The 14043-nt window shown below is 37.8% G+C and overlaps 1 protein-coding gene across 18 annotated transcripts in view; it reads right to left on the minus strand.

Annotated features, from left to right (window-relative positions):
- Patj (PATJ crumbs cell polarity complex component) overlaps positions 1–14043 on the minus strand; it is a 353456-nt gene that overhangs the window by 248999 nt on the left and 90414 nt on the right. For 17 of the 18 annotated variants that reach the window (XR_012449877.1, XR_012449876.1, XM_074079945.1 and 14 more), the window contains exons 18-20: positions 9625–9834; positions 6160–6276; positions 3993–4400 (exon numbers count right to left, since the gene is read on the minus strand). Coding sequence is in view for 15 of the 18 variants with exons in the window: in XM_074079945.1 (XP_073936046.1) it covers positions 3993–4400; positions 6160–6276; positions 9625–9834 (735 nt within the window). In the remaining 3 variants the exon portion in view is untranslated. Of the gene's footprint in view, positions 1–3639; positions 3721–3992; positions 4401–6159; positions 6277–9624; positions 9835–14043 lie in introns of those variants that run through there. The other variant, XM_074079941.1, reaches the window with a different exon arrangement.

A 14043-nucleotide genomic window follows, 5' to 3' on the forward strand; every position in this document is an offset into this window, starting at 1 on the left:
CTGGTAACCGGGGACGGGGAGAGGAGGTTATTGTTCAGTGGTATAGTGTTCCAGTGATGGGAGATAAAAAACGTGTGAAGACTGATGGGGCACACAACAAGTGTATTTAATACCACTGAACTGCACACCTAAGCATGATTTAAATGGTAGATTGAAGGTTATGTGTTTTACCACACTTACAAAAAACTAGACCTACAAACCTTTAAGTCTCACTCTTAAACTAAAAGGACATATGAAGGTGGTGGAGAATGACAATTTTTGAAGCATTCACGTAGTGCTGTACTACACAAACACAGCCACATCTGTAGCCCAAAATGGGTCCTGCAAGCAAGGCACAAATGACGTCTCTCCACCCTTCTAGAGGGGCCTCTCTAAAGCAGGAACTGCGAATTACGCATTTGTTAGACATTTGAATGTGCTTTCAAAATTCTCTCAGGGCTTGCAGTATTAGATAGTATTACAGGTTAAGAATCTCCTCATTTGAAAATACTAAATCCAAAATGCTCCAAAATCCAAAACTTTTCGAGTACCACATGACACAATAAGTGGAAAATTCCACACCTGACCTAGCATAGGGGTTTAAAACAAAAATGCAATAACACTTGTTTTGCTTTTTTTGGGGGGCAGTATTTGGGTTTGAACACAGGGCCTCATGCTTGCTAGGCAGGGCAATAACACTAAAAGCACTGTAGACAAACACCTACTGGCTACATGTGTAAAGTATGCAGGAGACACAAATGAACTTTGCTTTTAGATGTGGGTCTCATCCCCAACATACTCCTTGAAGAATATATAAATATCTCAAAACCCTAATCATTCTGATCTCAAGCATTTTGGATAAGGGATACGTGACCTGTACTAGATAACAAATTATCACCTTGGGGGTCCATTAGTAATGAGAGGTGGGCCAATAAAGATGCAGGCCCATCCTGATAGTGTGAGTATGAACTATCATCACTGGGAGGGAGGAAAAGCGTCAATGACCCAAGCAAGGAAAGATAACTACTTAAGGAAAATAAAATACTCTTGAGCAACATCCACTGGGGCTTAAACAATCTTTAACTATACATTCTATAACCTTATCCTTAGATGTGAGAATAGGCCAGAAAATTAACATTGTACGGTTTTAAAATATGAATGGTCAATATACAAAGTAAATACTATAAATATACATTTGGTTATTTTATCTATAGTCTTAAAAGTTTATATATTAACATAGGCTGATAATTTAGGTAGCCTTTATTTGGGGAAATTGAAAAAAAATTCTTTTTATTGAAGAGAACAGCAATAATAAGCAAGTAAGGGGAAACAAAAAGAAGGAAACTAGGAAATTTAACCCAGGCTTAGTAAGAGGGTGCGTGTCCTTCAAATGTAAGCATTGATTATTGTCTTAAACAGGCCTTTAAAAAAACACGTCACTAAATGAGAGTGAGCCATCACCCTGCAGAAAACAATGATATAAGCAGATAAGAGGGACTTCCAAAAATCCTAATGCTATACAAATGAGAGCTTGAGGTAAGGATGAAATTTTGAGTGAGAGCATGGATTCAAAATTTGCTGTTATTTCAATGCCCTAGATGAAAATGAAGATGATATATTTGGAAAATGTGTTAAATAGTAAAAAAAGAAAGATTCTAGTGAATGTTGATACTTTCTTTGGTGGTGGTGGTACTGGGGTTTGAACTCAGAGCTCTCACAAGCGCTCTACCACTTGAACCATGCCCCCAAGCCTTTTTCTGCTTTAGTTATTTTTTGGATAGGGTCTCCCATTTTTCCAGGGCTGGCCTCAGACCCAATTTTCCTACTTTTGCCTCCTGAGTTGTCAGCCATTGTGGCCAGCTGATACTTTCGCTAAATATGCACTATAATAATTTGAATAAAATATTAAATGTGATAAAAGGTAAAACTTTTTTTTTCCCTTGATCTAATGTCCACATATGAGAGAGAACATACAATTTTTGGTATTTTGGGCCAGGCTAACCTTACTCAGAATTCATTTTAAAGGTTTTAAAATACAAATTTTAACTAAGCAAATTAAGTATATATTACCAGTATACATCTGAATATTTCATCTACATCCTTAAATGTTTGTATATTTAAAAAGATCAGTATTTCAGGTTGCCTCTTACTTGAATAGAAAAAAAATTTTGTAGGAAAATCTGCCATCACAAGTGGGTATTTATGCATCTTCAATAATCTCTAATTCCAATTTGCTCATGAAAGTCGATATAGTTTGGGGCTGTACACTTGTAGGAAAGGGACTGGCAGACATAGAAAGTACCAATGTAACCGGAACATTCTAGATGATTCTGTCACCTCTTCCATCCAGGAGCATTCACAAATTCCAAACAAATCTGATTCCTGCTAGGCTGCCCAGAGCCCTCTACCATGGAGAGTCCTCCAGGGTCCCAAAAACACAGCTAACATAGCACCTTGCCCAACACAGGGACCCACAAGACTTGCAGAAGGGAAGAACAGAGGAAATGTCTGGGGGAGGCAGGGGAAGAACACTGTTTACTGGCCCTGTGGGAGGGCAAAGGAAGGTCTGCACTGCCTGCCATGACAGAAGAGGTGCCAGGCTGGCACGGAGCAAAATCTTGCCTCCGGATATCCTACTAAATTGACTTTTTCAAAACATCTCTGAACAGTGACTATCTTTTCATTTGTCTGAAAATTAATTCAGGGAAGAAACAAGTGAATAAAAATAAAACAGTAAAAAATGTCCCTAACGAGGTCAGGTGTGGTGGCTCATGTCTATAATCCTAGCTATTCAGGAGGCAGAGATTGGGAGGATTGGAGCTTAGGGCCAGCAAAGGCAAAGTTCTCACGACCCCATCAACCAGTAAAAGCTGGCTGTGGTGGTACATGCCTGTCATCCTAGCTAAACAGGAAGTGTAAACAGAAAGATCACCACCCAGGCTGGGCTGGGCATAAAGTGAAATCCTATTCAAATAATAACTAAGAGCAGAAAGGGCTGGGGGAGTGGCTCAAGTGGTAGAGTACCTGAGTTCAAACCCCAGTAGTGCAAAAAGAAAAACACAAAGCCTTTAATGAAAGACTCCTACTGGTGACTGGTTGACTACAAGTTTAGAAAAAAACAAAGTTTACTGGTGATTTAATATCAAGGGCAAACCTTCCAAGTTGCAAATAAACAGTGTCTCAAATGGAGAGATGGTTTTCTAGTCTTCATCGCTTCTCTGTGTCATATATAGTGGAGGGAACACTATGTACGGCCAAGATATAAATAACTAACAGTATTTTTAAAAAATCAATTTTGCCTTTATTTTCCCTAATCAACATGCTACATGAAAAATATACAACTATGTTCCCCTAGGTAATTTAAAAGGAAATCTTCAGGTGCTGGTGGCTCATGTCTGTAACCCTAGGTACTCAGGAGACAGCGATAAGGAGGATCAAGGTTCCGAGCCAGTCTAGGCAAATATTTTATGAGACCCTATCTCAAAAAAACCCATCACACAAAAAAAAAGGCTGATGGAGTGGTTCAAGCTGTAGGCCCTGAGTTCAAACCCCAGTACTGCAGGAAAAACAAAAAAAGAAAAAGACAATCACAAATGTTCAAAGAGCTCTTCCTTGAAGTGAGTAGTAAGGCTTAGTGAAGCTGGGCATGGTAGTGCACACCTGTAATTCCAGCACTCGAGAACTGAGGCAGGAGAATGCAAGTTCAAGGCTTGCCTCCTAAGTTACACAGGACGATTCTGCCTTCAAAAACAAAAACAAAAAAAAGGCACAGTGAAAACCCACTACAGCAGCAAGACAGCTCCAGCTTATTGATTCCTGTGAAAAGATAGGTGACCCAAAATAAATGACCTTATACAGTCTACAGGAGATCTTGTAAACCACCACTCATTGTGAAAAGACCTATTAAATTTTTTGCTTTGCTTTGTTTTATTTCTGGAAAGTCACATGAGGGAGAGATGGGAAGAGGCAGGGGTGCAGATGAGAGAATGAGAAACCATGGCACAAGCTCTTACCATGTCTCCAGCGCTATAGCCATACTGCTGTGTCTGCTGGGAAGATACACCCCTCACAGACCTTGTATCTGGAGACTCGGGAATTTCACCACCTGAGAGGTCATCATGTAACCACTGTGTGCCAAACTGGTGTTCCTGGTTGGCGGGCACAGGAGTGGCCTCTGGCATGTGTGCTGAGAGATATAATTCCATGGGCCGAAAGTGGTCTTGATACAGTTCATAGTCCTCATCAACAAGCATCTCTCTTTCTTCGCCCATTTCCTCCAGTCCAGGACTCAGAAACTCCTGCATTTCCCAGGACTCCTTGCCATTGTCTATTTCTTTCTGTGAGGACTGCAAAGACTGTCCCAAATCTAGAAATGGTTCATCCACAAGTTCTTCTTTAAAATATGGTTCATCTCTAAAACCCTGCAAATAAAAGTTGCAAAAAATGTTAAACTACACTTGACTTAAAGCTGTACTATTCACCTCAACCAGAAAATCAAAATGCTGACATAATTGAGTATGCTGCCTGTACTCACACATGGCTAGCAGGGTCAGCCGCTATATTTCCCCACTACACAGCAGAAATAGAAGCTTACCTCCACACTGCCCGCAACTCAGGGGAAAGGACAAACAGTAAAATAAGAGGCAGAAACCTGTCCATGGCAAGGTGAATGACTATTCTAAAAGATTCATTATACATTAACCACCTGAAAATTCTCCATCAGAAATAGAAATTTTGTTAAGCTGTTACACTAAATATTTAACCCATGTACTTAATTTTAAAAAAGTAGTATGTCAATACAGACTCACTTCATAGGAATATTTACAAGGGCAAGACTGCCAAGTAACACAAAGAAATTATGGCTATTTGAAAGTTCAAAACATATTCTCTTTTTCTTTTTTGCAGTGCTGGCAATTAATACAGGGCCTTGCTCATGATAGGCAAGTCCTCTACCTCTGAGCTATATACCCAGCCCTCAAAAACTATCCTCTGTAACTAAAATGTGGGCAGTATGTTTCAACTCCTTTGAATACAATTCTTTTATAATATACCATTTAATAGAAATATGTTGAAAGTATATGATAAATAGAATGCATTCAGTATACTTTTTTCCCACAGTTCACTAATCAGAACAGCTAGTGCATACTACTGAACCTAAACAGTCATCCACAGGCAGAAATTTTGAGTCCCTGGCTAATGCCTGATGAATATGTGGATTTGCTGAGCCTCTGACCTAACTCTGGGGAACCTGTCAGTGCTGGGTACAATAAGGCCCAATTCCAGCTAAGAGACCAATGATAATTCCTATTTTAAGCCCTATCTATTAAGTACTATCAAGTGTAAATTCCTGGGAAAACCTACTCTTTCCCATTGCCTTCTCTTCACAGCTAAACATTTCATGAAGTTTTTAAATTAATATAGTATACCAAATACTGTGTACTGGTTATTTCCAAAAAACAACTGTAGCCAGAGATTATGACATATCACGTGGTTATGAGATTTTAATAACAATGTCTACAATTTTAGAAGTGTGACCAACATTATAGGAATGCCTGTCAGTGTCAACATAGATGCCAAGAGCCAATTATGTCACTAGATAGTTGTTATCAAGCAAAAATCATATTCGAATCACAAAGAACAAAAGCATACTTTAGAATAAAAACCAAAAAGCTCTAATTTATACTTCTTACAATTATAGCATAAAGTACGACTCAACTAGATAACTCTTCTTTAGAAAGCATTCAATATGAACATTTTTTGTTTAGTTCCATTTTCTACAGCATTTTAAATGCATGTCAACTTTCAATAATATATTCTATCCCCTTTCCTCCAGTTTTGGGACTATGTTAGTGATACAAACTAAGGTATTGTTTATTCTTCTTAAATGCCTTACATCTTGCTTGTGTCATTTAACAAAACAATGTAACAGAAGGAAAAGATTACAGTTTTACAAGTACTAATAAAAGAGAGAAGAAAAGCCACATCCCGCCACTCAAGAAGCTGAGGATCATGAATTCAAGCCCAGCCTGAGTATGAGAGAGAGAGAGAGAGAGAGAGAGAAAGAAAAAGAATTATTCAATTTGTATCTATTTAGCCAAGGGAGAGGAGACAGGCTTTTGTATTCTTATAGAAACTAGCTCACAGCAAATAATTCCAATGGGAAATAAATTTACTAAATACCTGGGGTGCTTCAAGTATTAAAGATGAATTTATATCATGAATTGTTTCTGAAAGTTCAGTCTCATCTTCATTATTGTTTAAATGTAAAACATAGCAACTTTCTTCTTTCTCATCTTCCTGAAAATATAAACCACTTTTATGATCAAGAAAATCCTTTAGTTTCAAACCCTCTTCTGATTAATTTTCATCTTGTACAAGTATACAACAAAATTTATGCAAATTGTTTTATTACAAGAAACTTTCTCCCATAATTAAAAAGAAAGCCATATTTAGATTAGAGCTTCTCAAATTTTAAATATTCCTTAAGGAAAAAAATGACCTACCCAGAATTAGACCTTTTATATATAGTTATATAGCTATCCACAGGTACAGGTTTAAATACAGTTAATGTATAATTAATGTATTAATATATACTTTAAGTAGGTGTTCTCATTAACAATATTGTACATCAGTAAAAGGCACACAGTACTTTGCCCCGTGTTCCTAACAAGTCAGTTCCACATTCAGAATCTGAACTCCGGCTGTCTGCCCTGAACCCCGTGTTCTCAGTGGCTGTACGTGGGATCCTCACTTTACAAAGCAGCAAGGTGGGTTTTGGTGAGGCTCAATAAACTGGCCCAAGGACACACAAAACTAAGCAAAACCCATAGATGTCCTGCTCAAGAGTTCTACTGCCAATTCTACCCCCAAGTGCTGAAAACTCACTGCAAAAAAGGTCAGTTCATTCACTTTTTTTTGATCTGATATATTTGAGGTAAGTTTATAGAAAAGAGAAGATAAAAATCACATTCATGGGTAAGATGAAAATGTATCATTGAAATTATATAGATATATATTGTACACCTTAAAAAAATAATTTTGTTCTCATAATTGTTCACGTATTCACAATCTTTCTGTCCTAATCAGACTTCGGATCTTTTTATACATATTCTCTATCCCTCCTTCTGCCGTGGATTGAATAAATGCCCAGGAAACATCAGTTGACAAGATATGCAGTCACCAGTTGTACCATAAGAAAGGGGCAGAGACCAAGACTGAGAATTCAGCAAAGATTTGGTGCCTAGTTCCTTGAATCACTATTTACAGCTCATGAGCAGTTTTATACAAGAACCCAGATATTAAAGAAGGAATTACTTAATGGTTAAAAAACAAAAAGTCTTGCAATTGACCTTCCTCTCAATGTCCTCACTAGTCTCTCACTCTTAAGTATCCTGGCAGCCTTGGACTCATGAAGGGAAAGAGGCTGGGCAAGCTCTTCCCCAAGATTATGATGTTCCAGAACAATCTCAGAGCAATGCCCCAGGGTCTGAGGGTTTGCAGCTCTCCCTCCATGACAAACACCACTAAGGAATCCATGCCCCATTGATACTAAGTCCCATTTTGTTACCCTGTCTTAGTCTTCCTTGATTATGTCCTATCAGACTTAAATAGTTTGGAATTTTCCCATGTAATCACCACAATCTAACAAATATTCATCAGGAAAAATCTAGACAAAGTATGTGCTACAACCTAAAATGCTAAGCAAATGAGGTCCCATTAAAATATTAGTAGTTTTTTTTTTATCTCCTTAATTTAGCCAAAAATCAAACTGAGTACTTCATTGTACCATTTATTGGCTATGACAATACACCAAATACACAGAAAGTCAAGAACTTGGTTAGCTATGTGGAACAATTTCAAGTGCTGATAGGTATCATATACAGGCATTTTTATCTGTAGTAGATGAAGAATAAAAAATATGATACTGAGACCAGGAGTGCAGATCAACAGCAGAACATGTACTTCCCATATTTAAGGGCCTGGATTCTATCCCTGGCACTGAAATATTTTTAAAAGTTAACACAAGAAGCCATATTGAGATTTTTCCAATGCAAAAACCCCATGTACACTTACCTATATCTGTATATGATCATATCTATCTATAGTATCTTCTCATCTAGCTAGCTATTTGAGCACTTATAGGACGTTACTCATGCAACAAGTTAATATATTTCATACAATGAAAGGTTTTTATTTTTGATTTATCATATATTAATAATACAAGGGGATTTCATTGTAATAATTCTATACAAGGTACAGTGTATCTTATATTCCCATTCCTCTTTTCCCTTGAAATAATTTTCTTTTTTTTTTTTTGTAGTACTGGAGTTTGAACTCAGGACTTCACACATGCTAGGCAGGCACTCTACTGCTTAAGTCACACCTCTAGCCATCCCCAAAAGATTTTAAAACTAAGAAAAACCTTAGTTCTCTAGTTTTAACCATTCTTCTCAGTAAAGAAATAAGTTTGTAGAAGTAGTATAGTGATTGATCAAACTACTTGCACAATGCTTCTTAAAGTGAAAATCTCTGCATCAAAACAACATAGGTGACCCACTGAAGAGGGAGATTCCTCAACAGTACATTAGAATTCCTAAATCAGAATCTCTGAGGGCAAAGTCTGGGAAACTTCATTTTAACCATCTCCCAGGGTTTCTTGCATAGACTGCGTATCTTCAAGTTTGAAACCTACTGGGCTAAGCTAGAAAAAGAATCCAGGTTTCCTGAACAACCTATCATGATCAAACTCTCTGTTGTAGACACACTGACTGCATACAAACAAAACAAGACACAACATAATAAAACAGGAACACATAGCTACACAGTACTGTGGCTAAGAACACAGGGTTTGAAGATGCCCAGTTGAGATCATATTTCAGTTCTACCCCTTGCTAGTTATACAGTCCTGGAAAAGTTACTCAGCCCTCTGTGCCTCCACTGACTCATTTGTACTGAGAATAACAGAGGACTGCCCTTAAAGTTGCTTTGAGGATTATGTTAGTTAATGCTTGTAATGGGATTAAAATGCTGACTGACATATATATGTATATATATTTTAAAGGCTGAAATATTATCAAGGGTTTGTTGCTTTTGTTTCTGTACTGGAGAACTTAACAGCACCATAACTGTAAAGTACCCTTTGGTCATGAATAGTAACCTGACACAGTACATTCAATAGTAAGACGTCTTCAAGATGGTTCAACCGTATAGGAGTTCTAGATGCTAGGGCTTACCAGACATTCTGATGAGTAAGTAAAGCATTAAAATCTCATTGCCATATGGTTCAAATGATATGGTTAACTGGATTTCAATGTACTTTGCCATCTCATCATTCTCAAATGAAAGTTAAAATGTAAAACTACTTATAGAGTGATGGTAGCAGAACTAGGAAGTTAGAGGCTAGCAGTAATATAACTATAATAAGTTACACGTCCATCAAATATAATCTTAATTCCCCCAAGCCCTATAAGATAGATATTACTTGTTCATGTTGTAAGTCAAGGATATTAAGAAACTTGCCCAAGGGCAAGCACATAGTAAACAGTGGAACAGGGAATTCAAGGCCAAGTGCATTTGTCTTTAAAATCCATGTTCTTAACTATCACACTCTTATCACGTCCTATATTGACAAAATTCAATACTTACCACCAAAGGCTTACAGATGCCAAGGTGCACAACGCCCGGGGGCACAGACTTCAGTATTTCCACAGCTTCAGCAAGTGAGGTATTGTCCAAACAGCATTCATTGACCGATATCAGGCGGTCTCCAGGTAGAAGTTCTCCACTTCTTTCTGCAACACCATCTGCTACCAGGGAGCGGATCACAATCACTGATCTTGTGGGATCTAAAGGATCCTATGAATAATGCAAAGAGAACAATGAGTCAGTACCCTGAAAACAAATATGTAGGCTTTAGAAAATTTGTGCTTACCTTCATGAATCTGATCTTACTATTTTACTTCATATGCTCAGCTTTCTGGCATTATTCTTCTAATGAGGTCAAAGTAAACAAAAATATCACTCTGATAGCTTGTATCAAGGTGAAGGTATAGCCTTAACAGTTTCAATTACATGTCTGAATGTTCAACATATATAAACTTGTCTTTTAAACTTTTGGTGACTGGCATCTTGTTGGACCAAAGGCAAGATTCTCTGACATTCTCAAGCACTGTCATATTGTGGACCAAAGACAAGTCCGTCTACAAAGACTCTAGCCTAAGTAGGCTCTAAGAGGAGCACATTATGGAAAATGATACCACACTTTAAAGCATGTGCCAGTACAGAATCCTCTCATAAAACCACTTAAGTTCAGGAAAGACATAAAAAACAGAATATTTTACTGCATTAGGAAAGTGTAGTTAGGGCTGGAGATTTAGTTCAGTGGTAGAGCACCTGAGTACAAGTGTAAGTAAGGCCTTGTATTCAATTGCCAGTCACACACACACACACACACACACACACACGTTTGAAGATAACATAATCAAAATTTAGACATAGCTAGGTGCCCTAGGTCAGAACTATTCCAATAGAAAGGAAACTCATGAACAAAACCAATGTGTAAATCTCTCTCAAGTGGGAGAGCTCTGTGTTTCTTATTGACATGTCAATACATTTGGTTAATAAAAAACAATTCTTAACTCCACTCTAATTTTTTATTTTATTAAGCAAACTGGTAAATAGTGCTTAATACATGTCAGGCTTGACAATCATCTAATTCACCTAATCCTTACAACAGTTGTAGGATATAAGTAGATTTAATGTATTAATTTTATAGATGAGGAAGTTAAGGAAGCTAGCTGAAGTCAGCCAGCTGGTAAGTAGCAGAGCCAGGATTCATCCAGGCAGTCTGGCTCACTAAGTCCTTACTCTTGATGGCCAAGCTCCGCACAATAATATTGGTCAGGAGAAACTGGGGACAAAGAGCTGTGAATGAAGAAGACAGACATATTCACATGGAACTCTTAGGCTGAGATTCAACTTCTCCTAATGGTTGAGGTATGTGACACTTACTGCTAAGATCAAACAAGGGGAGAGGAGAGATGCTCAACCCAAGCACAGCATCACGTGCTTTGGTTTGCCTGTGTGGTTCCCATCCTTTCGTTATGCAGTAACCATTCAACAAAAGCAAGAGACAACAGCATGAAATTCCACTGCTGCTGGCTTCCACTAAAACCTTCCTGATAGCCCAGACAGAATCTGCCAGGCTCTGTGTTAGAACTATGAGATTTTGCAGTTCACAAGGTGAGGATTTGCCAAGTTCCAGGCTCTGTTTGAAGTGGTTGATGGATCTTTTGAAGTTTTTTGACCCAGTTTTCTATGTTTCAGACGTCATGGCTCATCTTCAAAGTAGTACGCAGAATTTGAAGCAAATATACCATATTTAAGACAAAAGCTACACAGCCAATTCCTTGAAAAATGCCTTCAAAAACAATTTATCTTATTTTCCTCAACTAACCTTGCCTTTCTGCTCCCTTAGTCAAGAGATCCCTGGTAATTTTGTTACAAGCTCTAATATTTAACACCACATATTTATGAAGAAAATAAAAAGTAAAAAACAGTGAAGGGAATTCACTAATAAAGTATGCAGCGTTAAAATATAATTACAACAATGTTTTCAAGTAGAGGGAGCTATTGCATAAGGAGAGAAGAGAAGGGAAGCAAAAAGTGCAGTGGTATATCAGGAGGCGATCAGCACGGTAATATAAAAGAGCTGTCTATTTTGTCACTAGCAACCATGAATCACAGCACACTTTTCATTCTGAAATATGAAACCATTACATTTTAAGTTTGACACACTAATAAATAAGCTGTACAATTATGTCCTTCATTTAGGATGTCAGTTTTTGATGAAAGGCTTTTTTATTGAGGAGGAAGGGAAAGTACATAATAGCTTATTCCTCTCAGGAAACACACAGAAAGCAGCTAGTATTACTTTGGATCAATAACTGCTAAACTTTCTTAGAGAAAATTGTAACAATAAAAATATACCAAAAGCAAATAAATGATTTCACTAAGTTAGCTGTGAACAACCACTAGTTTCATAAAACACTGAATCAAAACATATGATTTTTTTTAAACCCAGTATGTAAATGAGTAAGTTTTTAAGAATGCAGCTGACTGAAATGCTTATTAGGAAGAATACAGTTCTGTAACTAGGAAGATTCACCAAAAATAATGGAAATAGAATTCTACTCTGGGGAGATTAATAGATTTCATTTATTGTACAAAAGTCATGGTAGCACTTATGTACACAAAGCATGGTATTTTTTAGCTCGCTAATTACTGCCAGGTGTACTTGATTACTAAAACTTATTCAGGTCTAGACCTGTAGTTACTGTAATCTACTACCTCTTTTCCTGGAGAAGAAAACCCGAAGATAGCTTCTCTGTTGGTTGGAGGAAAAGACAAAAAAAAAAAGAAAGAAAGACAAACCAGCCACCTCTGAAGATGTCCCATTATGTATAATTGTTACTGCCTTTGCTAGGATGACTTTCCTGACTGTGTGATTTCCCACATGGCTGAATGAAGTCCTTTAATGAGCAACAGTCATTTCCTTTCATGGACATCCCATGTAGCAGCCACCCTTCAAACAGCAGCTGCTGCTGCCTACTGGGGCAGCTGCTATTCTTGAGGCTTTTCTGAATGAAAAATGCTCAAACACCGATCTTCAGGCTGCTTCTCATCAGAAATGTCTAGTTTCTGGAAATGTAGTCCACCATGTCATAGGCGTGTTATATCAACCAAAATATTAAAAAGATATTATCAAAACCCCCTACTCGACCCTGAGGACCTACAAATGTCCCCATCAGATTTTATAACCTGTTATCATAATTTTTAAATCTCTCATTTTTCTCCTTTTGGTGAAGAACATTGCAAGGCACACTGTGTTCCAGAATGAAGACACTGCTTTAGACTAAATAGCCAACAGAGGGCACTAAAAACCAATTGTAGAAAATAAGAACTATCTGTAAGACATTCTCTTCTGAGGAAATTCTTTTCCTCTCTAGTCAAAAGCTTTATGTTATTATACATACTGTAATAGTGTCCCTATGGTGCCCAACTCAACCATTTATGAAAGTTGTTCCTTATAGCTCATAAAAATATCAAATTCCTATAATCAATCAATTACTCAATCAAGATCAGCAAACTTTCATCAGTGTACTAAAGCAGAAGACAGGAGAGGGGACTGGAATTCTATACCTCATCACTTATCTAGGAAATCCTGCTGAGCCACCTCAATGCTCTCTGTCACAGGTGAATGAAGCCCCATGCCTGAAGAAAAATGGTTACAGGGAATGTTTAAGTCTTTTGAAAGGATGCTAATGTTTGATATTTACTACAAACAGGATATTCCAATGCCCAGGGAAATCCAAGTTGACAACCAGACTCCTCTCTCCCTATAACCCGAGTGGCATCAGCACACACACCCCATGCAGACGCTTCTCCTCTCTCACCCTTGCATTGAGGGGTGTGCTAGGCATGTCAATCTGGTCTCCCACCTCTTCTATCAGATCCTTCCTCTCCATTTCCACCACCACTATCTTGGCTCAGCTTCTCATTATTTCTTTCCTGAACAACTATTATAGTTTGCTGATAGGTTTACTGTCTCTAAATTTCATCTCTATCAGTCTTACTTTCTACACAGATAACTGAAATATCTTTAAAAATAAAAATGTGATCATAACTCCTCCTCTGCTTAAAATACTTAAATGACATCCACTGCCTCCAGGATTAAGACCTAACTCCTTTATCCTTTATGTAGAGAAAAACCTTTAGAACTGCAGTTCTGTCCCAGTGATACAGAACTACTGCAACTCAGGGACTGTCTCATGCTTTGGCTTGACATTGCGCAAGCTATCCCCTCTGCCAGTAATGCTCTTCCTGACCTGCTGCCATTTGTCTACATCTTTGCCACCAGAGTCAGCTTAAGAATTTCATCCACGCCAAGCACTGGTGGCTTACACCTGTAAATCCTAGCTACTTGGGAGGCTGAAATCAGGAGGATGGAGATTCGAGGCCAGCTTGGGAAAATAGTTTACAAGACCCTATCTTCAAAATAACCAG

This window comes from Castor canadensis, chromosome 7 (assembly GCF_047511655.1).
Source record: "Castor canadensis chromosome 7, mCasCan1.hap1v2, whole genome shotgun sequence".
NCBI classification, from domain to species: Eukaryota; Metazoa; Chordata; class Mammalia; order Rodentia; family Castoridae; genus Castor; species Castor canadensis.